Below are 26,921 nucleotides of genomic sequence, written 5' to 3' on the forward strand. Positions count from 1 at the left end.
GACTGTCAGTGATGTCAGAGACAGACAGCAGGGGGCAGCACAGCAGCTTCACTTTGTCCTACAGAGGAGCAGTTTACTGGAAACAGTTGAAGTCAGGAGGGGAAGCACCAACAGGACGTTCACAGAATAACAGGAGGCAGTGGGCAACATGCAGTGTTGACAAAAAGCTGCAGTGAGGTCTGACAGACTGCTGCAACAGGAAGTCACAGAAACACATCCTGTTAGATCTGATCTTATCAGACTCATATATCAGTTTGTTCTCAGGCTCTGATTGTTTTAATTATGATATTGTAACATATTAAATGCTTTACAGGTGATCTGTGGTTTCTGTTGATGGTTCATGAACTCTGCTGTAAATCAGCATCATATCAGTGTGACCTGTCCCCTCAGCTACACAGGCTGAATACACTGTGTCTGACTGTGAGCTTCATATTTGATACAAGACAACAGCTTTCATTAAACATCAGTCAGTCGGTGACTGAACCTGCTCAGGCCTGACTCAGCTCCAACCAGCCTGATCTGTGTGTCCCAGCACCCACGCCACCAAACTATAGTCTGCCACAAACACATCCAGCACGTCCCAATACAGAGTGTGTCAAATGCAGTGTGCCGAAAACATGTCCTACTGCATCCAGTCTGATTTTACAGTCTGTAAAGCAGCAGGCTTTACTGGTTATTCTGACCCACAATCCTCTGCACAGCAGACGATACGTCACATCCAACAGCTCCACTGAACGCCACACAGAAACATTTAAACTGATCAGATTCATTTAGATGAAACACTTTGATGTGTTTGTGTCAGATCTGCTGATGATCAGACTTCACATCAGTTCAAACATTTGATCTGAAGGTCAAACATGTTACGACACATTCAGGATCTTCTGTGTACAGACACACATGTACATCCAACTCAATGTACATCAACAAACAAACAACCAAAGTGTGTGTGAAAAAGTCAGAGTGTGTGTGTTCAGAGCAGACATGTTTGAGGACTAAAGTGTCAGAGTGTGTGTGTGTCTAACTGCTCAGTAAAGATGCTGCTGCTGTTGTTCCTCATCTCTTCCTGCTTCATGAGTCTGTGTCTCACTTTGTCTTCAACCTGCACAACAACATGCAGGGAAAACTCCTGGAATACAGTGTTGTTTATTAAGTTTCATTTCATGTCAGCCATTACAGAGATGACTGAGGACACGTCTTCAGTCTTTATTCAGTGTAACTTGGCTCACAGCCAGAGAGAGATTGAAAAACAGGAACTAAAATGGAGAGCAGCGTGTGTCTTTGTTACAGTAAACACACAGTCAGAGTTTGAGTCTCCTGCTCAGCTCAGACTTCATGGTGACCTGACCTCACATTTAGACTGTGGCTGAAGTCTGTCACTGATAAGACTGATGAGAGTGTTTATCAGAGGTGCAGCAGCTGCTCTCTGAGGCTGTAACATCGCTCTTCCTGCTTCATGAGACTGTCCAGAATATGTTTTCCTTCAAACTGCAGAATAAGCTGCAGCGAAGGCTCCTGAATAAAACCACAGTCTCAGTTTAGTCTGCAGTGAGTTACAGTTACAGTCATCTGATGAAACTTATTGTATTTCTGTATGCAGTTGTCACTTGGCTCACAGCCAGAGACGTTGTAAATATAACTAATAAAACTAAGAGCCACAGCGTGTGTCTTTGTTACAGTAAACACACTGTCAGAGTTTGACTCTGAGTCCATGGTGAAATATTTGACTTCACATTTGGAATTCACAACAGTCTTATCATGGAGTCACAGGCTGCAGAGTGTTTGTTAGAGAGAAGAGGAGGAGGAGTTAACACTGCTGCAGCTGCTCTCTGTGCCTGATACTAATCTCTTCCAGAGTCTGTCCAGAATAAGTTTTAATAACACACAGTGAAAAGCTCTCAATGAAAACACAGTGTCGTCAGTTTTATTCTCAGTGAATCATCAAACAGATGAAACTCTTTATTTCTTTGTTCAGTGACAACTCATGAAACAGGAAATGAAGCAGAGAACCACAGCGTGTGTCTTTGTTGTCACACTGTTTATCAAAGTTAAACTCTGCTGATCAGCTCTCAGCTTAAAGTTACATATTTGCCTTCACATCTGGAGTTACTGTAAAGTTACACCCAAATGGGTTCTCTTTTTCAACAACTGAGAAGATATTGCAAAGTGCTAATTCTAAGAAACTCATTTCCAAGTTTTATAGGGCCTTGTTAATCCAGAACACTGAACACACAGCTCGTGTGAAATCTCTTTGGGAAGCTGATTTTGCTGTGACAGTTTCTAGAGATGAATGGGACAGAGTCTGGCAGGGCTCATCAGGTTGCTTGTTCACTAATAAAGCCAGAGAACTGCAATTTAAAGTTATACTCCAGTGAAACGTAACAAGTTTAATCCTCTGCTTTGAAAATATTGTACAAGTGTAAAATCAACAAAGGCTCATATTTTTGACTGTCCTTTTGTTATTGATTTCTGGTATAAAGTGTCTAATGAAACTGATGCTATTTTTCAGAAGAAGCTGTTTCTGGAGCCCATTTTTTGTTCCAGTCTACTGTTCAATGTACTGCTGTGAACCTTGCTCCCCTCTCACTTAAGCTGCTTCAGGTTTTGTTGTTTATTGCAAGGAGACATATCCTTCTCCACTGGATATCGAACACTGCGCCTACTGTCTCGCATTGGCTCAGGAGCATATTGGAACTCATCCCTCTTGAGGCAACAAGTTTTGGGCTGAAAAACAAACCATTCAAATTTTTAAATATCTGGAACCCTTTTTTGAACTATATTGGGGAAGATGGGGCCCATGCCCTTCAGAGGGGCTTGACTGGTTTGGCATGGTCTCAAATAACTGGGCACAGTCATTCTTAGTAGGTGGTAGATAATTTAGTCACTATATTTGATGAGTCCTGATGCTATATTTTGTGTTGTTGACGTTGTGTGGGTGTTTTTGTGTTAGTCTGTTTTTGTTTCTTTTTTCACTTTTTTTTCTTCTCCTATCTTTTATCTTACTTTACTTATTTATTTTTTCTCAGTTGTTATTATTATTAATATTATCCTCATTATAGTTTTAATCACCTTCCTGTTCTTGGTCACATACACTGTGTTAGAGAGAAGCTGAGGTCAGTCTCTGAACTCAGCATTAACCTCCATTTAATCATGTGTGTTTACAGTGACAGGTCCAGACAGGTCAGCTTCATGTGTCAGTTACAGAGCTTCAGTTAAACACATTTAAGTTTTCTTCAGCACATTGTTTAAAAGTCATGATATAAAGCCGAGGCCTCCTGTCGGACTCATTCTGCACACACACTGTAACAACATCACTTCTTTCACATTAATGACACTGAGAAGCTGTTTGGCCTTAAAAACCTCAATGATCAGCTGTTACAGTAACACATACACACTGTAACATGTCATCAGTGACATGAAGTCAACATGTCTTCTGTTCCTCAGTGTTGTGTTATTGATTAAAGGCTTCAGATGAAGAGATTTAGAAACACTGGAGGCTCAGTAGCTTTTAGCACTTGTTGTTTTTAACACACAGTCATCAATCAGATTTAGGCTCTTTGCTGGCAGAGTGAGGAACTGTACACGGTGCAGTTTAAGAGTGCATAATGTCAAATAATGTAACGTGAAAGCTATTGATGAAAATAGACTTTTTTTCATTAAAAAACAAATGGAGTTTGTTTAAAACATTCATTTAAAATAGAAAGAGCATGAAACCCATTTATAAAGAGGTCTTAAGCCTAGTTCACATTACATGATTTTCACCGCGATTTTGACGTCGCCGAGGATCTTGAGAGCCACGTTGGGTCGGAGGTGAGTCGGCAGGTAGACTGCCCTCACGTGTGAACAAGCCTCTGCGCCAGTCACCCCCTCGTCTGAGACTGGGACTGGATATCTGCCATGCTAGAAAACTGGAGAGGTCTGATACGACTGACAAAGAGCATCAGCCAATGAGAGGAGGGATACGTCCCACGTCAGCACGCAGGAGGACGCAAGAAATGTGAGGAGGACAAGCCGGCAAGTAACAACAGCAATAGCAGTGTCCACAAGAGCAGGTAGAGCGCGTTGTGTTTGGACTTCTGCACCACAGACAATTACACTGCAGAATGCACGGAGTGAAAGACATGGAAGTAACCTGTGATGCAAAACAAGATTTCAAAATAATAATCTCAGGAACAAAATGTCCATAAATGTAAATAATTCACTAAAGTACTTTTACTTCAGTAAAATGTCTTTACAGGAACAGCTGACACAAAACAACAGGATCTATCAAACACGAATAATACAATAATGTACAAAATAAAATAAGAGCAGATGTGTTTGTAAAAACCTGACAGATTCTGTTCACACTCACTGCACATGATGAGGCACTGATTCATGGAGGACATGTGAAATGATTTACGTTCAGTCTGGTCCTCCACTGGGACCAGTTTGAGAAGCCAGGTCACCAGACTATCACAGGGCTGACAGTCAGTATGTTTACATGCAGCTTGAGAAAATCAAATGATTAAATGCATGTAAACAGTTTAGCTTGACTGAAATTGGACAATCTGTAGCTCAACTAACACACCTAGATAATTCGATTGAAAATCAAACTATTGCTGCATGTATCCACTTAATCTGACTGGAGTCGGGCTCCGTGTTCTGGGCATGTAGTACTTTTTCTTTTGTGGGCCTTCACCCAGAAGTAGAAGTAGATGACGTAGCAGCATAACCGAAAATGGGCATATATAATCTTATCAACGGAAAATACTGCTCGTTGGTTTATTTTTAGAGCTTACCTTCAGTTTGAAAAGTTCACTCTCTCCAAAATGAAATAAAAACAGACTATAATGATAAATGTAGCAGCATCCTATGCTGCCTATGAAGCAGGTAGAACAGAGGCAATGAGGACAAGGTGCGCTGCATTTCCTTCCAGATTGCTTCTCCTGGTTGTTTTATTAACAAGTTACATGTAAACAAAATATTTCAGTTCTATGCGATTCAGTTTCTTTTGTTCTTTCCAGTCTCTTCCCTTTGTTCAGTCCATACCATACCAATTTATTTATATAGCACATTTAAAACAACAGAGCTGAGACCAAAGAGCTTTACAAGTAAAAGAAAATTAAACAGGTAACAACTCACAATCACAACTCATAAATAAAAAGCATACACAGCGTCACATGAAGAACACCAATCACTCAGGCTGTGTTTGAAAAAGCCAAAGAATGTGTCTTGAGGCGTGATTTAAACACCTGCAGAGTGGGGGCGTGCCTAACATGCAGAGGCAGCTCGTTCCAAAGTTTTGGAGCTGCCACTGAGAAAACCCGATTTCCCCTGAGCTTCAGCCTGGATTTAGGGACAGCTAGAAGAAGCTGATCAGAGGACCTGAGGGACCTTGGAGGGACATAGGGTTCCAGCAGGTTGGAGAGGTAGATGGGTGCCAAGTTGTTAGTAAGTAAGTCCATGACTTTCAGTATCTCACATTTCTTACAGTTTCACTAAAGCATCCATTTACAGTTTCTGTGGTAAACACAAACTGTTGACTTTTACATTAAAGTAAAACCTTTCATTAAACTTCTGTAATAATTACAGGCCACTGTAATAAAATACTATGTAATGCTTATGTTACATGTTTTACCGATGTATTTCAGCAGGAAACACACTTCATCACATCATGAACAATCAACATTCAATGAACTGTTTCAATCTTTAAGTTTTAACCAAGTCCATATCAAGTAAAGTGCATCTTAGTTACAAACAATATATTTTTGAAATATTCACAGTGTGCAGGAGCCCTTAAACACTTAACACCTCTCATTGGCACAAAATGGCGCCACCTCAAACTCCTATAAACTGACTCCTATCACTGCTCTTTTTTGCACGTAAAAGTCGCTACAAACACTCCATTCTTCCAGCAAACACTCACGTAAATAAAGCCTGACATTTTAGCGGAGGTAGTTGTGGTTTATTATTGTACTCGAAGGTCAGAAATTCCCAGCTCTCAGTCAGAAGTTTAACTGGTCAAACTATTTCAGGTGCACCACATCATCTCCCGACAACAGTTAAGGGCAGTTATAAGAGAAACATTATAACCTATTATTAGTTTTAAATTGTAATTAGTATTAAATTGAAAACTCAACCACACATACACAGGTGCTGGACAAACACTCATTATTATATAGTTAATAGATAAATTATATGTAATATTATATCAGGCCCCTATAGGCCTATGTGCGGCAGATTTTTTTAATGACGGTAATGAAACTGATACCGTTGCTATTTTTAGATACCGCGGGATACCGTATTATCGCCCAACCCTAACACAAACCCTCCTCCACCATAAGGTAGTGATTCATGGAGGGAGAATTATTTACTCCAGTGAAATGTCTCTACATACGTTACACAAAACAACAGGATTCACGCAACATGAAAATTTAAATAACGTATAAAAAATAAAATACGAGCAGATCTTTCAGTAAAACCTGACAGATTCTGTTCGCACTCACTGCACATGATGAGGTAGTGATTCATGGAGGAGAGACATGACTGGCTGAAACAGACCATCATGGTGAAGAGTCTCAAACAGCAGAGGTAAACATGGTTTACAGGTTTCCTTCTTCATCAGCAGCAGGCCGTTCTGATCTCTGGTCTGAACGTCGTTTATATCTCCAGACAGCAAGAAACACTGCAGCAGCTACAAGAAGCACTGCAACAACTCCTGCTGCCAGTCCAACGTATAGATGAGGGAAGTGTCCATTTACGGGGTGTTCATTCTCTGTGTTTCCACCCATGGAGTTTTCCTTCTCTGAACCTGCAGATTAAATAAATCAGAGTCAGTAAATGTGTGATTAGTTGAACAGCCTTCATTTGTCTTGTGTATTTCTGATGTTTGACTCTCAGGAATAAACTGCAGCTCCAACCTGATACACAGACACACACACTGAGCTCCACACACTCACCTCTAACCTCCAGCTCAATGACTCTGATTGGATCAGTCTTAATGATGGCTCTCTTGCTGTATCTTGATCCACCTGCTGCAACTCGACACTCGTATGTTCCAGAGTCTCTGCTGGTCACATTCTTCAGAGTTAAAGACACGTCTCCGTCCTTCAGCTCTCTGTCCACCAGCTCCACCCTGCCTTTAAAGGATGGATGCTGTCGCTTTATTTCTAAGCGTCCATCTCTGTAAAAGAGGACGTACTGTGGCTCCAGGTCAGGTCTGGTCCACTCTACAACTAAGATGGAGACATCACCAGCCTCACATCTCAGAGTGACGTCATGTCCAGGGTGCACTGTCACATGTTGGTCTGAAAAACAATAATAACCATCCAGAGTCACAAAGTGTTGCCATCTGTAAAGTACAGAGAGTTTAAACAGGAGGTCTCCTCACACACACACACACACACACACACACACACACACACACACTTGATAGTGTCAGATTTGTTGGGACACATGAAGCTGCTTTAACATTTGGACGTACACTTAAACTTCATTCAGTTCATTCAGTGTGTCTTTAATAAACATCTCTCTGAGCTGATCTCACTGTTTCACACTTCAACCAAAAACTCTGCGTGTGTTTAACCACAGGTTCATCTGATGCGTCCCAGGGCGCCGAAAAGGGGGAAAAAGGAGAAGGATTCTAGGGGCCCATGATTAAGAGGGGCCCAGAGAGGCCCCTAATAAAATTATAATACTGACAAAAAATAATATTACACTAAGTTATTAACTAACTTATAATCACAAATATATTTTATTTACAATGTACTGGTAACAATAACCCCCCTCTCTATTTACGTAAAATGGTTCAGTCCGACTGGATCAGCTGCAGTGCGCCATAATTTGTCACTGACAGCGGGTAAGGAGGCGGAGATGGCAATATGCCTCAAAAACCAGGTAGCCAAAAACAGAAAGAAAGGAAGCTAAGAGAGGAGAAAGAAGCAAAGGGTCGACAGTATGTCACCCAGTATTTCAAAAAGCAAGGTGGGTTTGTTAGTGGTTCATGTGGTGGAAAGTTATGGAATATTAACTTTGTCCCTGGTCTATAAGCTGCTTATATTCTTCTTATTCAGAAGAAGGTGATCATTTTAGTTAGGGATGAGCAAGCAAACAAATTTTTTTTTTTCTTGCTGAGCGAAAGCCCTATAACGTACACTCTACAGAGTCAGGTCCAGGATCCTCTTCAAGTTTGTCAGGGAGGAATGTGGAAGTGGAGGAAGAGATTGTTCTTTTTTCACAAATGTTGGAATGACAGTCAGAAATACCATCAAAATGCATAGTTTTATGTAAAATAGCATCAAAAATTTTTGGCCGCCTCCCGGCCGGCTGTATCAGTCCCCCAGTAGGAATTATTTTCATGGGGCCCAAAATCCCTGGCGGCGCCCCTCAACCCCCTCAACCACAGCACAGCACAGCCTGATGCTCCTCCCTCTGTCTGACCCCGCCTCCACAAACCTCTACCCAAACTACGCAGTTTGAAACAGTTTGTATGATCACTTCTTTGTGTTTGAAGTCAGTTGAATACAACACTTATTAACTACACATCCAACAATATATATGTGGTGTAGATATATATATATATATATCTACACACTTAAAAAAACAAGGTCAAATTTCATTTCCTAGAACAAGACATTGTTTCATTACTCAGGTCAGAAATAATATCTCCATGAATCTCTTCATAATAAAAGCTGATATTTACCAGAAGCTGCTGCACACAGAGGGAACAACAGGAGCAGGAATGGAGCCATGAGAGCTGAGAGGATGAGGATCTGCTGCATCTTCTGTCCGTGTCTTGTTCTTCATCCTGTGTCTGAACTGAACTGGCTGAAACCAGCTGGGAGGGCTGGTTTTGTCTCATGAGTGGGTGGAGCTCACATCTGGGGTTACTGAGGACACCATATCAGCCCAGGAAGAGCACTGAAAGTTAAAGTCTTCCTACTTCAGGCGTGACTTGTCTCTGTGAAGCATTGAACAGGGCTCATTTAGTCAGACAGTTCACTTTAATAACATATGAACATGTTTATTAGAAATAAGTTGTCAAATCCATGAGATATCTACAGCTATATACAGCTCAGCTTATTGAAGAATATACATGTGTCATTTCATGTTCCTGTTATGTTACTGAGCTGATTGATACGGGCTGGACACAATATTAGAGACACCTCTCATTGTAACTCAGTGCAGCTCAACAGCAGCACAATCACCATCATCAAGGTTAATCATCATCATGTGAACATTACATCCTTCATGACTATTACAGGACTGTTAGAATGCATCAGTTTCACTTAGCTGTACCTAATAACCTAATGAGTCACACATGGTGCACCTCCACTGACATTATTAAGACGTTTTGCTCCCCAGACTTAGAGTTCATAACAGTAAAATGCAGACCATTCTACCTGCCAAGGCAGTTTACTGTGGTGTTTCTCACTGCTGTTTACATACCCCTGCAAGCAAACGCTAAGTTAGCGCTGGCCAGTCTGCACGACGCTATCCACTCACTAAAAAATAATCACCCAGATGGCGTGTTTATAATAGCAGGGGACTTGAATCACGCTAACCTGAAGACTGTGATGCCAAATTTTTATCAGTTTATTGATTTCCCGACTAGAGGAAATAATATTCTGGACCAAGTCTACTGTCCCATTGCAAAAAGGGTTACAAAGCATCCTCCTCCCCCCACCTTGGTCGGTCCAACCACATCAGTCTGCACCTAACCATATAGACCTCAACACTTACACCACATCCATAGTGGATTACATCACCTTCTGCATAGACAGTGTCACCACACGGAAGACAGTACGGACACTCTCTAACCATAAGCCATGGAAGAACCGTGCTGTGATTAGTCTGCTGAGGGCCCGGGATGCTGCTTTCCACTCAGGTGACGCAGAGGCCTATAGAACAGCAAGGTCCAGACTGAGGACAGGCATCAGGGAGGCAAAGCATAGCGACAAGAAGCGTATTGAGGAGCATTTCAACAGCTCTGACTCCTGACGTGTCTGGCAGGGTATCAAAACCATTACCGCCTACAACAGCAACAACACCAGCTCCACACATGCACAAAGTTCATCCCTCCCCAACGACCTGAACTGCTTTTTTTCCAGGTTTGATTGCACTGACAGCAGTTACAACACGAGGGCACAGCAGGGACCCTCACCACTAGTGCTGACCCCCCACAAGGTGAGACGGACCCTGCAGCACATCAACTCCAACAAGGCCACTGGACCTGACGGAGTACCAGGCCGGGTTCTGAAGCACTGTGCAGGGGAGCTGACAGCAGTGCTCACGGATCTATTTAACATTTCCCTGCAGCAGGCCTCTGTTCCCACATGCCTCAAGTCAGCAACAGTCATCCCTGTGACAAAACAATCAGCCATCAGGTCTCTTAATGACTATCGGCCAGTGGCCCTGACACCAGTAGTGATGAAATGCTTCAAGTGTCTCATACTGACACAACTGAAGAACAGCATCCCCCCCTCCCTGGACCAACACCAGTTTGCCTACAGGGCAAACAGGTCGACTGAGGATGCGGTGTCACTAGCTCTCCACACTACCCTGACACACCTGGAGCAGAGGGACAGCTATGTGCGGATGCTATTCATCGATTATAGCTCCGTCTTTAACGCCACCAACCCCCCCGCCCACAAACTGGCCACCAAGCTGGACCTCCTGGGCCTCAACACACACCTGAGCAGCTGGGTCCTCGACTTCCTCACCGGTTGACCACAGACCGTACACATGGGGAGACAGGTCTCCTCCAGCATCACCCTGATGGGCTACGTTTTGAGCCCCTTCCTCTTCTCCCTCTACACACTTGACTGCAAACCCACCAATGAGGCCAACACCATCATAAAGTTTGCAGATGACACAATCGTAGTAGGCAGGATCACGTCAAATGAAAAGGCTGCCTACAGGACAGAGGTTGCGAACCTGGTGAGCTCGAACTGAGAAAACAACCTGATCCTCAACGCAGCAAAGACAAAGGAGATGATCCTGGATTTCAGGAGGAGTCAGAAGTCCTTCACTCATCGCCCCATTAACATCAATGGCGAGGCAGCGGAGGTCGTGCAGAGCTTCAAGTACCTCCGAGTCAACATCAGCCACAACCTAACCTGGACCGTCAATACCATGGTGACGGTCAAGAAAGGACACCAGAGGCTCTACTTCCTGAGGTGCTTGAAGATGGCATGCCTCCCAAAACAGCTGCTGGTGAACTTCTACAGGTCAGCCATCGAGTCAGTCCTTACGTACTGCATCTCAGCATGGTACTCTGGCTGCATAGGAAGGCTCTCCAGTGCATTATCAAGATTGCTGAGAGGATCATCAGCACCAAGCTCCCCAGACTACAGGACATCTACAGGACCCGCTGCATCCGGAGGGCCACGGGCATTATTAGGGACATCACACACCCCGGACACTGCCTCTTCACCCCCCTGCCTTCTCAAAGGCGTTATAGGACATTGCAGGCCTGCACAACATTCTTGAACTCTGCCCCCCTCCCTCCACCCTCCTTCTTTCCAGGAGCCCCTTACCCATCTATCATTCTCTCTCTTTCTCTCTCTAGAGACACATGGTGCATTCACTGTCACACTGTGTAACATATGAATTACAGTCAACATTGCCCTCTGCTGGACTCACAGTCACACTGCTTCTACTGTTCATCAATACATTTGTTAAAACTGTCCAACAACATAAAATAGCATCAAAAATTTTTGGCCGCCTCCCGGCCGGCTGTATCAGTCCCCCAGTAGGAATTATTTTCATGGGGCCCAAAATCCCTGGCGGCGCCCCTCAACCCCCTCAACCACAGCACAGCACAGCCTGATGCTCCTCCCTCTGTCTGACCCCGCCTACACAAACCTCTACCCAAACTACGCAGTCTGAAACAGTTTGTATGATCACTTCTTTGTGTTTGAAGTCAGTTGAATACAACACTTATTAACTACACATCCAACAATATACAGTACAGGCCAAAAGTTTGGACACACCTTCTCATTCAATGCGTTTTCTTTATTTTCATGACTATTTACATTGTAGATTCTCACTGAAGGCATCAAAACTATGAATGAACACATGTGGAGTTATGTACTTAACAAAAAAAGGTGAAATAACTGAAAACATGTTTTATATTCTAGTTTCTTCAAAATAGCCACCCTTTGCTCTGATTACTGCTTTGCACACTCTTGGCATTCTCTCGATGAACTTCAAGAGGTAGTCACCTGAAATGGTTTTCCAACAGTCTTGAAGGAGTTCCCAGAGGTGTTTAGCACTTGTTGGCCCCTTTGCCTTCACTCTGCGGTCCAGCTCACCCCAAACCATCTCGAATGGGTTCAGGTCCGGTGACTGTGGAGGCCAGGTCATCTGCCGCAGCACTCCATCACTCTCCTTCTTGGTCAAATAGCCCTTACACAGCCTGGAGGTGTGTTTGGGGTCATTGTCCTGTTGAAAAATAAATGATCGTCCAACTAAACGCAAACCGGATGGGATGGCATGTCGCTGCAGGATGCTGTGGTAGCCATGCTGGTTCAGTGTGCATTCAATTTTGAATAAATCCCCAACAGTGTCACCAGCAAAACACCCCCACACCATCACACCTCCTCCTCCATGCTTCACAGTGGGAACCAGGCATGTGGAATCCATCCGTTCACCTTTTCTGCGTCTCACAAAGACACGGCAGTTGGAACCAAAGATCTCAAATTTGGACTCATCAGACCAAAGCACAGATTTCCACTGGTCTAATGTCCATTCCTTGTGTTTCTTGGCCCAAACAAATCTCTACTTGTTGCCTCTCCTTAGCAGTGGTTTCCTAGCAGCTATTTGACCATGAAGGCCTGATTCGCGCAGTCTCCTCTTAACAGTTGTTCTAGAGATGGGTCTGCTGCTAGAACTCTGTGTGGCATTTATCTGGTCTCTGATCTGAGCTGCTGTGAACTTGCCATTTCTGAGGCTGGTGACTCGGATGAACTTATCCTCAGAAGCAGAGGTGACTCTTGGTCTTCCTTTCCTGGGTCGGTCCTCATGTGTGCCAGTTTCGTTGTAGCGCTTGATGGTTTTTGCGACTCCACTTGGGGACACATTTAAAGTTTTTGCAATTTTCCGGACTGACTGACCTTCATTTCTTAAAGTAATGATGGCCACTCGTTTTTCTTTAGTTAGCTGATTGGTTCTTGCCATAATATGAATTTTAACAGTTGTCCAATAGGGCTGTCGGCTGTGTATTAACCTGACTTCTGCACAACACAAGTGATGGTCCCAACCCCATTGATAAAGCAAGAAATTCCACTAATTAACCCTGATAAGGCACACCTGTGAAGTGGAAACCATTTCAGGTGACTACCTCTTGAAGCTCATGGAGAGAATGCCAAGAGTGTGCAAAGCAGTAATCAGAGCAAAGGGTGGCTATTTTGAAGAAACTAGAATATAAAACATGTTTTCAGTTATTTCACCTTTTTTTGTTAAGTACATAACTCCACATGTGTTCATTCATAGTTTTGATGCCTTCAGTGAGAATCTACAATGTAAATAGTCATGAAAATAAAGAAAACGCATTAAATGAGAAGGTGTGTCCAAACTTTTGGCCTGTACTGTATATGTGGTGTAGATATATATATATATATCTACACACTTAAAAAAACAAGGTCAAATTTCATTTCCTAGAACAAGACATTGTTTGATTACTCAGGTCAGAAATAATATCTCCATGAATCTCTTCATAATAAAAGCTGATATTTACCAGAAGCTGCTGCACACAGAGGGAACAACAGGAGCAGGAATGGAGCCATGAGAGCTGGGAGGATGAGGATCTGCTGCATCTTCTGTCCGTGTCTTGTCCTTCATCCTGTGTCTGAACTGAACCGGCTGAAACCAGCTGGGAGGGCTGGTTTTGTCTCATGAGTGGGTGGAGCTCACATCTGGGGTTTCTCAAGGTCACGATATCAGCCCAGGAAGAGCACTGAAAGTTAAAGTCTTCCTACTTCAGGCGTGACTTGTCTCTGTGAAGCGTTGAACAGGGCTCAACAACATTAGAGAGTGCCAAATGATCACAGTAACTGAGCCCTCCTCAGTCTGCTGAGGGTTAATGAATGATCACCTGGGGACACTTGTTAGTCTGTTCCAGTGTGTGTTCACTGAATGTCAGGAAGGACTCTTGCCTCTGGAGGCGTCCGCCCAAGAAAGGATTCTTGACTTTGAGAAAAACCTGTTGTGCAGCTCAAGAATATCTTGCCAATGCTTCTCTGAGAGGAGACCCTGGCCAAAAATGTGGTGTCAGCCTAGGCTTACACGATGTGTAGGTATCAGTGGGCTTTATTTGCCACCAGTACAGAATATTATTTGCCATGTAGGTGGATGATGATGAATATGTGACGTGAACACTTCAAAGTAACACCAGTTGTTTCTACTGCTGAAGTAAAGAGGAGTTAATGACTGATGACGTGGATCTGACCCAAATGTTACATCTATAATAACAGGAACTGATTAACATTGTGTGGATTATTTCACTAATAAAATATGATTAGTTTTATCCTAGTTCTCATCACACAGGTGTCTCATGTTGCATGTTGCTGCAGTGATGAATCAGAGTGTAAATTAACAACACTGTCACTGTAACTGAAATAAACTTTGCACAAGTTAAAATCATGTGTTTAGTGTGTAAATGGTCTGTGTGTTTGTGGAAATAGAGCCCTGGATCAATGAACTTATTCTACTGACCTATAACAGCATATAGACTCCTCTTTTAATATCTGAGACTCTGGACTTCCATTCATGGAAACTTTTGTCTTCAGTGATCTGACAGGTCAGAGGTCTCGGTGTTGAAAGGCTGTGATCAGGTCAGCTGTTCAGCATCAGTTACCCTGGTAATTTATCCCAAGAGAACCAGTTTGTAGCACTGAAAACCTGAAGTTACTTCCTAACTCCAAAACCTGCTTCATAGTACAGGCCTCAGGTCACCAGACAAAACCACATGATCACATGAGAACAAAACACAGAGAGAAAAGATGCTCATCATTTTGTTTGATTTCATGTGAAGAGATTTAAAACTTGAAAAAATCATGAACAATGGCACAACTCACAGCAGAATCTGAACAACTATCAGCTTTAATTTGGACCAAAAACATGTCAACTGGTTCGTCGACAGTAAACACATCAGGACATCTGTCCAGGGGCCTGAATCATGAGTCAGCTTTAACTGAGTCACCCTGAGTTCTCAGGCTCCACTGAACCTGACACACAGCTGCTCACATTAGAAGATTGGAAGAGTTTAAAGAGAGTCAGAGATCCTGAGTTCAACATCATCTACAAGTCAAACTACAACATGTGGAGTTCCACAGGGAAGCGTTCTGGGTCCTCCACTGTTTCTCATCTACCAAGGACCTGAAACATTTTAGCTTCATTTCACATCAGTTCAGACGTGATGCTCCGTGGTGACAGCAGTGATGACATCATCATACTCATCATCCAATCCCTCCTCAACCTGGGTGGGCGGGGTTATCACCATGGAGACAGGCAGGTCATTTCCTACAGTCAGAGCAGGTTAGAGAGAAAATGATCGATCAAACACCAAATGGCTCTAAATGTATATTTTGATGTTCGTATCAATAAATCAAATTTGTTCCTCTGAAAAAGTCAAATGTTCATTAAAAACAACAGAAAATGACTTTTTACCAAGAACATTTCCTACGTAATAAGATGTTTAATATTGGATGCAACCATTTCATCAGTATCGGAGGAGAGATGGATGAAATAGTATTCGGTATACACTGTATTTGCATTCATGTCCACTAGATGGTACACTGGGCTTAGAGTTCAGTGTTTTAAACCTTGTTCCATTGTCCTTTATACAAAGCTCAGCTTTCCATGTTTGTGTTTAAGAATTAATTTGTATATAATTTATACTGTGTGAAAACACACAAGCTATGGTATGTTGTCCACCTTGTGTATGAAAATGAGAAGCTGTGGAGCAGGGGCTCCCAAACGTTTTCTTATCGAGGACCCAAAAATAGATCCACATTCAGCAGGGGCAAGCTCAAATAGTGGCAGCAGCAACAGCAGCAACAGCAGCAGCACTTCCGGAGGCAGACTCAGCTGCCTTTGATATCCTGCAGCAGCTGCCACTGTTCTGTTAGCTACCAGGGCTGTTACACTGACCTGCCACTATTTGTGGGAGAAATATGCAGTGGATGTATATTTGAATAGATATATTGAATTAAATGAAAAAGAAAACACCAACACTAAGCAGGTTCCACTGAGAGCTTTCCAAACTAAATGCCACTATATAATCAGATTTACCTCAGCTGCACATTAATACTTTAAAGTAACTCACATGAGTTTGAGCAATATGTCTCATGACCTCATTGTCATAAACTGTGTCCTGAGAGTCCATAAAAGCTGTTTCATGTTGCAGTGAGATTGATTGATTGATTGATTGATTGATTGATTGATACCTGTGGGTCGTTGACGATATAAAGACACCATGATGAAAGTGGAGGTGAAGTAAGGACAGAACACCACCAGGTAATAGAGCACTCTGAACACAAGGTGGAGGTGGTCTGAGTCAGGGGGCGGGGCTGCAGATGTGGGCGGGGCTGCAGATGTGGGCAGGGTCAATGTAAGAGGTGGAGCTGTGGTTGTAGGTCTACCTGTAGAGAGAATCCCACCTGGTCAGGTGAATATCTGGATGAATGAACTCCTGAAATCAAAGGTAACCTCCTGACCTGTGACAGTGAGCCAGCTGGGTGGAGACTCTCCATGACCTGTGATGTCACACTTGTAGAGGCCTTCATCAGACCTGGTTACATGGCGGATGGTCATGTGACCTGCAGGCTCAGTCCTGATGAAGGAGCCATCTTTATAGAAAGCAGCTGGGAGGTTGGAGGACGTCTTTGTTTTACAGTGCAGAGTGACATCATGTCCCTCCATCACAGGGAGGACAGGACTCTGCAGGATCACTGATCCACCTCAACACAGAGACAAACTACAGCATTTCATCCATTTACACACAGCTTCATCAACACTGACTCCACAGTCTGATCTTACCAGTGACACTGATGGTGATGCTCTTACTGGTTGCTCCCTCTCTGGACTCACACCAGTAAACTCCACTGTCCCATGGGACGATGAAGACGATGTTACAGACAGAACCAGCAGGTTTTCCCCAGTCAGCTCCGCACTCTGCTCTGGTTTCATCGCTTGTGTTCCTCCTCAGAGTCCATCCAGCAGAGCTGTCGTCCTCCTCACAGCTCAGAGAGACAGACTGTCCTTCAAACATCTGAGAGCTGCTGGGACTCACAGTCAGAGAGGCTGCAGGGAGGAGGAGGGGATGTGATAGAAAATAAAATGATGATCTTTACATTTTCAATTTCAGATTTGATATCTCCCTGAAGGTCCAAAATGGCAGCCATTAGAGAGCAACACACCTTCATCATTTGAGCCAACATTTTTCTGCCCTATTACAATACCTATATGACACTCTTTAATACGCAGCAACCTTTCCCATTTCAGTTCCCCATCCTGAAAAGCAGCTGCTCCAGGAGCTTTCAGCTTCCTGGTAATAATCAAGGAAAATATAAAAGAAGGAAAGATGATGACATCAGTGAGAGTGTTCAGTGTTCAGTTCTGTTGGAGTCAAATCAAACTATAACACATCATATCTTTTGTTGTTTCACCTTTGACTGAAAAATCCTTCCACCAGATTAAGAAACACACATTAAGGTTTATAGTTTGATGTGACTCCAACAGAACTGAACACTGTCACTATCACATCCTCGTCCCTCCTCTCAGCCTCTTTGACCCACCCTGTGTTGTGTGGGTCAGACATCGGCGTCACCAGACAGATTTTACTGTTTAAAAATTTCACCAGTAAAAAATTCACTTCGGAGGTTTAACTCCACATAGCATACACAGTGCGCACATGGCTACGGGCCCGAATGACGCATAGTGCGTCCAAATTCACACATGTTCTTCTCTAAGGATTTTCTCCGCGAACGTGCGTCATAGCGAGAAGCCACGCATATGAAACAGCGGAACTGTAGCTTTCCGACAAGACCAAGCACTTGTCGGTAATCCAATGTTTTTACAGCGAAAAAAATGATAAAGTTACACTAAAATGATGTATAACAGAGCTTTCATGCAGCTTTGCACACACATTACTCTTGGATGGATTACTCGCGAACACAGGGTCGCACAGAAATGCCACGCATATCACATGAAAGTGCAGGAGCAGAGCTTTCCAGGGATACCACACACATCACTGTGCTATCATCCCATCATGCTGTAAATACAGATTGATTGTCTACAAAATAAAAACCTGACAAATTTCTTTACAATCCATTATACAGATCTTGTTGTCAGTCACTTCATATAGTGAGGAATATCGTATCTTACCACGTCTTAGGCTTGCGTGTGTTTCTCCCTGTCTATCCACATTTGTAGTCCGGCTTTCAAGATGCAAATATCTCCATATTGTCCAGTTGACACTCCATCAAACTTTGTATGACAAGACCAGCCACTTCACCTTTGCGCACCCAGACAACTGCAGCCTAACTATGCATGCATGACAGGGCCGTAGTCACCATATACATTTAGGGGGACATGTGCCCCCCCCCCATATGCCCGAAATGTCCCCCCAATATATAACTGAAACTGAAAAACAATTATTATCTTGGAGGACATCATTGCACTTGGTTGACTATTTTTCTATGATCTTAGATGTAAATATTGCATGTTTCTTTCAGATAAAACACATTTTTGACTTGTGAATGAGTCAATGGAATTTCTTGCAATAATGAAAAAATACTGGTAAACATGTCCGCCTGGCACAAACCACATGTTTTGGACAACTGTGAAGTGACAGAATGTCCCACCATCATGGTTCTTATATTGTTTTGTCACCAGAAAAATGGCTAAAAAATATCTGGTTTGTCAAAATTCGAAGTGCACAAGTAATCCAAATGCATCAGTTCATTCAGGTGGTTAATCAAAGATCCTGTCAACAACATAATCTGATCTGATTGTATACTTTAAAGCACTATTTAAGCTTTTTTATTATAAATAAGTGATAAAAAAAATATATGCTAGCGGGCTTTGCACACGAGCATGCAGTCTCTGTGCCCCAGCTGTGCCCCAGTACAGTCTTAAGTCTAGTGACGCCCCTGGTTTCAGACAGAATGCAAAATGTGAACATCTTTAATATAGCTGTGAATAAATGAGACCTCAGACTTCTATATGACAAACTGCTCTCAGATCAACAAGTCTAAACTCTCACAATAACTCTTTGACACATTGTAAATCTCACACTACATCTTCTGTCTACAGAGACTCAGCCATGTTTGAGACGTGACAGAAGAAGTTTACTGACCTTGGTTTGTTGTGCAGCTCAGCAGTGAGGTCACACCTGAAGACAAAGAACACTCAGGTTAGTTTGAGGCTGTGATACAACGAGACCTTCGACACAACTGACGAACACCTGAGTGCAGCAACACAGAAAGATCTTTGTATCACATACTGATGAACACAGAGAGGAGGAGGAAACAGATGAGAACTATAGATTTCTCTTTGTTCTTGTATTTCTTTCAGTTTGATGATTTTAGAAACATAAACAGATGATACTTACAGAGCAGCAGCAGCAGAGAGGTTTCCTCCATCCTGTTACTTGGTGAAATGAGATCTACGTGTTGATGAGAGGTGTGATCAGCTCATGGTCACATCATGTAAAAGCCCCCTCCTTCCTCTGTGGTGGGCAGTGTTGTGGTTTCATCTCTACACAACATTACATTTATTTGTTCACACACTGTTAGATTTCTGTGTTCAGTCAGAATAAAACAGATTAATTCAGTTTTAAAATGAGGCACTCAACATGGAGTGAAGAGAGATGAAAATTAAAACTAAGCAGCGACTGAAACATCAATGTAAAAAACAACGTGACAGTAACACCTCACTAACACCAACTCTGGGTGTGTGTGTTCATTGTTGTGATTGCAGGAGGTGAAAGTTGAAGCAACAAAGATTAATGACGTTTATTTTAATCTGTTGGATTTATGACAAAATTACTTAGGTTTTTTTTTTTAGTTTAGTTTAGTTTTCGGATGTTGGACAAAGAAAACAGAATACATTCATTTGAAAATATAAATGAAGAGAGAAAAAAAGAAAAAAGAAAATGCAAAAGGAAATACAAATCCTATCATGACGCCCTTTTTAGAAATCTCTGCAATTTTTTTAATAATTTTTTAGAGTCCATATGTCCGAAAAAGGGGATAGGGAGAAGCACTAAGCTTGTCATGCCCTACCCCTAGTTTATACCCCTGACCAGTTAATATTTAAAGTTGAATAAGCAGCATACTGACTTGATGATGATGTTCAAACAAACAGGCTGTATCTTCCTGTAGGTGGCCGCGGTTTAGTTGACAGGAAGTGGACCAGAGGTGGTTTATATCTGCATGTGTGAAAGCTTCTGTGTGTTTTACCCACTGAGCTGTGAACATACAGAGTGTAGCTGCACGCTATCAAACTACTCATCAACAATCAGAATCAGGTCTGTTGCTGAGTAAGTTTTAACATACAAGGGATCTGCCTTGTTGTTTTGGAGCATGAAGATGAAAATAAGAAGATGAGCAGTAAAGATGTGCAGTAAAGTCAGGTGTAGTGTCTGTGGGGGCAGGATGAGAGTCTGTCAGAGGTCGTCCCAGGCCTTGTTCATGAGTCCAGCTGCACACAGGAAGAAACTGTTCTCATGCTGTGAGCTGTTGGTCCTGATGGACTGCAGCGTCCTACCACAGACGAGGGTTTCAGAGGGTTTGTGTCCGGGGTTGGAGGGGTCTCAGGGTCCTGGAGGTGAACAGGTCCTGGAGGGAGGGCAGAGTGCAGCCAGTCAGCTTCCCAGTGGAGTGAATGATAGTCTGCAGTCTGCTCTCGTCCTTGGCAGTGGCAGCAGCGTACGAGACGGTGACTGGTGACGATGACGGACTCACGATGGAAAAAAATCAGATCGATGCAGCAGAATTAGAGATGTGGTCTTTTTTTTATTACACACGTTCTCCTTCCTTGTCAAAACCTGGTGCCTACATTACCCACAATGCAGTGGTAGCCTGGAGCCTGGAGCAGAAACGAGGAGCTACAGAGGTCTGGTAAGCTCACTTGTTGTTGTGGTATTAGATATGGACAACAAGAGCATAAATGACTGTGTTGATCTTTGGATTCAACAACAGCTGCTCCACATGTGTTCACAACAATAAACTCCTTTTAGATACAGACACAAAGTGTCAAGTCCAGTCAGTAACTTCAGGGAAATGACAACTACAGTCTCACTAATACACACAGGTGGAAATATCCTTCATCACAATCAACAACGTTCATCTCTGCCATTAGAAACTAACACAAGTGACCAGCTGCAGGAGAGAAACCACACAGCTGCTGCACCCACCTCCACAGAGGAAATGGTGGTTTGAACACCTCTGAGACAAACATTCAAAGTGTTTGATGAAGTCACATGACCAAGAGCTACCATGGGACAAACATCTCTTCAACGGCTCATCTGTTACCCTTGATTTCAGAGGTTCATTCATCCAGATATTCACTTGACCAGGTGGGATTCTGTCTACAGGTAGACCTACAACCACAGCTCCTCCCACATCTGCAGTCCCAACCACAGACATAGCCATGCCCAAACCTGCCTCCCTGGCCCCCTGACTCAGACCACCTTGTGTTCAGACTGCTCTGCCACCTGGTGGTGTTCTGTCCTTACTGCATCTCCACTTTCATTGTGGTGTCTTTATATCAACAATGGCCCAAAGGTAACAATCAATTGATGAGAGCTGTCTCTATCAGAATTCTTTATCAGCTGATCAGCTCACTCCAGTTCCCATTATCCGCTTTTGCAAGTTCACTCTTCATATATAAAACATCAGAGGTCATATCTTTATTTTTACACAATGATATCATATTCACAATGTTTCTTCCTTTTCATCTTTCTGTCAGAGGGGGTCGCACTTTCTCATGTCTATATATTTTGTGTGTCAGAGCAGAGCTTCCGTGGAGGACTGCACATTTTCTTGTCAAGTTTGATTTTTATTTCTATTATTTTTTGTTTAACCTTTATTTAACCAGGTTAGTCCCATTGTGATGGGGGATCTCTTTTTCAAGAGAGACCTGGCCAAGACAGCAGCGATACAGTCACATAGTTACAGTTTACACTAATTAGAAAAGCATTTACAAACACAGAGCAAACACTCACACAATCAGATTAAACATTTACAGACCGATAGCCTAGAGTCTAGATTTCACTCTGTCTTTAAAATCAGTCCAAGGAATCAGTGTGTGTAAATATAGTTCAGACTGAAGCTTGTTCCAAACATCAGGAGCTGCAAACCTCAAAGATTTCTTTCCTAATTTCGTCTTTATCTTTGGAACAACCAGTTTTAAAATGTCCATCGAGCGGAGACTGTGACTTCCTCGTTTCCAGGTTAATAGTGAACTTAAGTTCGTAATGAATATCAGAGCCCCGTGATACACACTGTCCAACAGGAGAAGAGAATGAGCAGGTGCCTTCATATAAATGATGTCTCTATAGTCAATTACAGGTAAAATGTTGAGCCCACCAGTTTCCATTTTACATTAAAAGAGAAACAAGTCTTATTTCTGAAATAAAATCCCAATAAAAGCTTCAGCTTTTTAACAACATACTGAATGTGCTCCTTAAAAGACAAGCGGTCATCAATTAAGAACCCTAAATATTTAAAAGAAGAGACCAACTCTATTTGTAACCTTTTTTTGTGACAGTCATTTCTGATTGATTTGATCTTGCTATGTTAGAGGTAGTGAAGAACATGAGTTTTGTTTTCTCTGCGTTTAGAACAAGTTGCAGATGATCAAGTTGTTCCTGTACTCTGTCAAAAGCATGCTGAATCTTTTCAAAAGCCTTTGTTGGGGTGGGAGCTAGGGATGCACCGATCCGATATTAGGATCAGATATCAGTCGCAATATCAACATTATAGCTGGACCGGGTATCTGTAAAAGCAGCCGATCCGTAAGACTAATCTTTCCCCTTTAAATCTTTACGACACGGGCTACGTCATACGGCACGTGTGCCGCATGCCGTGAAAGTTGTGTGCCGCATGTCGCAAGAGTTGCGTGCTGCATGCCGCGAAAGTTGCGTGCCGCATACCGTGAGAGTTGCGTGCCGCATGCCACAAGGGTTGATTAGAGAATGGCAAACACAAGCAACATGAAGCGAACGAAAGGGAGCTCAACAGCAGTTTGCAATATCTTGTGTTCATGGGTAAACCCCCCTCTGGCAGTGCAATAGACTGAACCAGCCTACTGAGTCATACAGAAGAGGAGCTGCACATCAGAGGACTGTGCTGCCCTCTGCTGGCTTAAAGAAGAAACATAAAGATGGACAGTGGGATAGACGAGTTTTTAGCTCAGAATGCAGGAAAGGATGTAAGAGAAAAGAAATAACACCATCGTCTTATTTTGTTATAACTGTTATATTCTCTTTTTATAGAAAAAATCAAACTGCAAAAATCAAACAGAATCTTTAAGCTATCATGGCAAGGCTTAACTATGCAGACCAGTGAGCAGTGATAACTAACATGTCTTTGGGGTCATCGGGTGGGAACCTCCTTTCACCAGTGTTTCGTCTAGTTGGTCCCACGACACCTCCAGGAGGCTAGACAGTGATCTCTGGTGTCCCAGAGACACTCCCCTAATGCCAGGTCTCACTGCTCCCTGCACCAACCCAATAACCTCCTTTACCTTACTTACGCATGGCTTTCTCAGCCCAAACAGCACTGCCAGCTTCAACCAAACCCAGGCTCTGTACATGCGAGCTCCAGTTAGAAACAGTGCTGATACTACCTTTCCTAGCACATTCACCATACTCTAAAGCCTGATTCATGGTCCTACGACGTACCTACATCATTGCTGTGACGCCATCGTGAACCCTTCGAACTTCTCTGTCACTCCATTTTGTCGCAGTGCAATTCATCACCAGAGCGGTAGGGGGCTGCGTTGCTTTCCTGAATGGTTATCGTCGTCTCTAGTTGATTCTTTGTTTATCTTCCGGCTGAGCATAAATGGGCCTTAATACAGCAACATCTACATCGCAACAGAAGATGTTTAACGATGGCGGGGATGGCGCAATCTGGAAATACGGAACCAGAAATGCGTTGCTACCAAGCAAACCAATCACAGCCCTCTCGGTCTGTGCTGGGTCTGCGTCGCCTCGACGTGTAGTTACATTTTTTGGGATGTGCACGTCAGGCTACGCCGGGGGCTACGGCGAGCCTCCTGCATAGCCATGTACCCTACGACGTCGGTACGTTGTTGATTTAACGCAGGACCATAAATCAGGCTTAATTCACACACTACATAGCATAACTCCAATATAAGTTAAAGTTAAAGGAGATAGGTAAACTCACAGGATCAGCAAACATACTCATCTTGCAGCATGGTCTCAAACACTTAATGTCTGTTTATACTCATACACTCATATACACCTGTGTATGATTACTGGTTCTATGTTTGCCCAATTCAGTTTTGGCTGCAACATTTGTATTTCTTTCTAAGAGGATTGCATCCGAATTTACTTGAATCTCAATGCTGATGCATAAGTTATTGCTGCTGTTGCACAGTTGTTTACTTTTGTAACAACTAAAAGGTTCATTGCATTAATTTGTTTAGTCTTGTTATATTTTGTCTCAGGAAAGAAAGGTGTAGTCACACCCGATGCCTTTAGTATCTTCATCTTGTTAAGGTTTGTAGCTTCTTAAATCAACAATGACATCGGATCGGTAGTGGGTATCAACAGATACGTAATGCATCAGCATCGGTATCGGTATTGGCACTGAAAAAGTCAGACAGGTGCATCCCTAGTGGGAGCAGAGCAGTAGATGACAGTGTCATCAGCATAGAAATGAAAAGTTGCATCTTTAATATTTTTTCCGATGCTGTTGATATATATGATAAACAACAAAGGGCCCAGGACTGAACCTTGTGGAACCCCTTTATACACTTGCAAAAAATTTGACTGAGAACTCCCGTGAGAACAGCCTGGGTTCAGTCTGTAAGATAATATTTAAACCACCCAACTGCTTGATTTGAAAAACCAATAGAAATAAGATGCTCAGTTAAGGTGGACTGGTCAACAGTATCAAAAGCTTTTGAGAGATTGAAGAACAAAGAATAACAGCATTGCTTGTTATTAAGAGCTTCTATAACATCATTCATAAACTTCAAGGCAGCAGTGGTTGTGCTATGATTTTTATGAAAACTGGACTGAGATGGTGACAGAATAGAGTTGGTAGCAATATAAAGCTTTTCTTGTTCACTGACCAGGGATTCCAGCACTTTTTCCAGAGCAGAAAGTTTCGAGATAGGCCTATAGTTATTTAAAATGGTTGGGTCAACCTCTTTTAGTAGAGGGCTAACAAAAGCAGATTTCCACTCCTTGGAGATTTCATTTGATGATAAGGTAATTCAAAATATGACACAATGGGCCAGCTATGATATCAGATGCTAATTTTAAAAAGAGGGGCTCTAAGTTATCTGGTCTAGCTGGCTTTTCAGTATTTAGATCTTTTAGGGCCTTTTTTGCCTCCATTATGTTGAAGGAAATTAAGTTAAAAACCTGTGGATTTTTAATGGCCGTATCAGTAGTCAGTGATACTTTAGTTGATTTTTTTTCAGACTTATATAAAAAACCAGAAGAAATAAAATGATTGTTGAAATAATTTAACATTGTTTTGCTGGCAGTTTCTCTGAGAGGTTAATCTGGTTACAGTTAGCAGATAAAGACTTGATGGTCTTCCAAAATTTCTTTGGGTTTTTGAGGGATTCCATGGTTGTGGACAAAAAAAAATTTGCTTTTGCTTTTCGCAGGAGAACGGTGAATTTATTCCTCAATTGTCTAAAATGAATCCAATCAGCTTCATTATAAGATTTGTGTGCCCTTGCACATGCAATATTACATTTATGCAGTATATCTGCCAGGTCGGGTGTGAACCAGGGATTATTACATTTTTTGATTCGAAATTTATGGAGAGAGGCATGTTTATTTAGCCTGGTGAAACCATCCTGATCTTGCAAACTCATATTCTATTTCGCTCCACAGATCAGTTTGGCCATGCAATCATTAAGGCGAATTCTGGCACCGGTTTGGGCTTACCGGGCCAATCACAATTGTTTATTATTTTGGGGCAGGTTATTTGAAATCACGTCATCAGAACAGGAGGGACAAGGAGTGGAGTGAATGCATTTCGTAAACAACCAACATGGCTACTGATTTTGAAACTGGGATGGTTAATGTGTTGAACGAACTGGAATGTATATTTTCTTTAAAAGCAGAACAAACGGCTGCACTGAAAGCTTTTATTGAGCAAAAGGATGTGTTTGCCATCCTTCCTATGGGGTTTGGTAAAAGTTGAATTTACCAACTGGCTCCGTTGATTGGGAAAAAGATGGGACTCAGTGAAAACCCAGTGGCTATTGTTTCTCTGCTTGTTGGTCTCATGGAGGAGCAGGTCAGGGAAATGACCAAGCTCACTCCTATGTCGACAAGTCGGTTGAAAAAGGATTTGTCCTTCCCTCTTTTGTCAAATACTAGAACAGTGTTTCTAATAACACGTTTTACTAACATATTTCTTTGGCAAAGATGGCAACATTCTTTCCCAGACATCATCACAGCTCATCTCCGCTGCACACTGCACTTGCTGGACTGTTTACAATGGCGTTGTGCTAGTCTATGTCACACATTTCATGTACTCTGATTGGTTTTCTGTCTTTCCAATTGCGTGAAGAGTTAGGGTTACTCAAGGACACCATATCAGCCCAGGAAGACAACTGAAAGTTAAAGTCTTCCTACTTCAGGTGTGACTTGTCTCTGTGAAGCGTTGAACAGGGCTCATTTTGTCAGACAGTTCACTTTAATAACATATGAACATGTTTAT

General features: G+C 42.6%; 2 protein-coding genes across 5 annotated transcripts in view; both read right to left on the bottom strand.

Annotated features, from left to right (window-relative positions):
• Positions 1–4,901: 4,901 nt before the first annotated feature.
• The window catches only part of LOC125883794 (butyrophilin subfamily 2 member A2-like), a 103,260-nt gene continuing 81,240 nt past the window's right edge, over positions 4,902–26,921 (bottom strand). For 2 of the 4 annotated variants that reach the window (XM_049568373.1, XM_049568372.1), the window contains exons 3-4: positions 6,936–7,283; positions 4,902–6,787 (exon numbers count right to left, since the gene is read on the bottom strand). In XM_049568373.1, coding sequence (XP_049424330.1) covers positions 6,579–6,787; positions 6,936–7,283 — 557 coding nt within the window. In that variant the 3' untranslated portion in view covers positions 4,902–6,578. Of the gene's footprint in view, positions 6,788–6,935; positions 7,284–8,677; positions 8,833–13,714; positions 13,855–26,921 lie in introns of those variants that run through there. The other 2 variants (XM_049568375.1, XM_049568374.1) reach the window with 2 other exon arrangements.
• On the bottom strand, positions 15,070–19,618 carry LOC125883789 (uncharacterized). Its single transcript, XM_049568364.1, has 6 exons — positions 19,592–19,618; positions 19,337–19,372; positions 17,017–17,280; positions 16,695–16,937; positions 16,425–16,619; positions 15,070–15,498 (listed from the first exon to the last, which is right to left on the bottom strand). Exons 3-6 carry the CDS (start codon positions 17,246–17,248, stop codon positions 15,386–15,388), a joined length of 783 nt encoding a protein of 260 aa, XP_049424321.1. The 5' UTR covers positions 17,249–17,280; positions 19,337–19,372; positions 19,592–19,618; the 3' UTR covers positions 15,070–15,385.

This window comes from Epinephelus fuscoguttatus, linkage group LG23 (assembly GCF_011397635.1).
Source record: "Epinephelus fuscoguttatus linkage group LG23, E.fuscoguttatus.final_Chr_v1".
NCBI lineage: Eukaryota > Metazoa > Chordata > Actinopteri > Perciformes > Serranidae > Epinephelus > Epinephelus fuscoguttatus.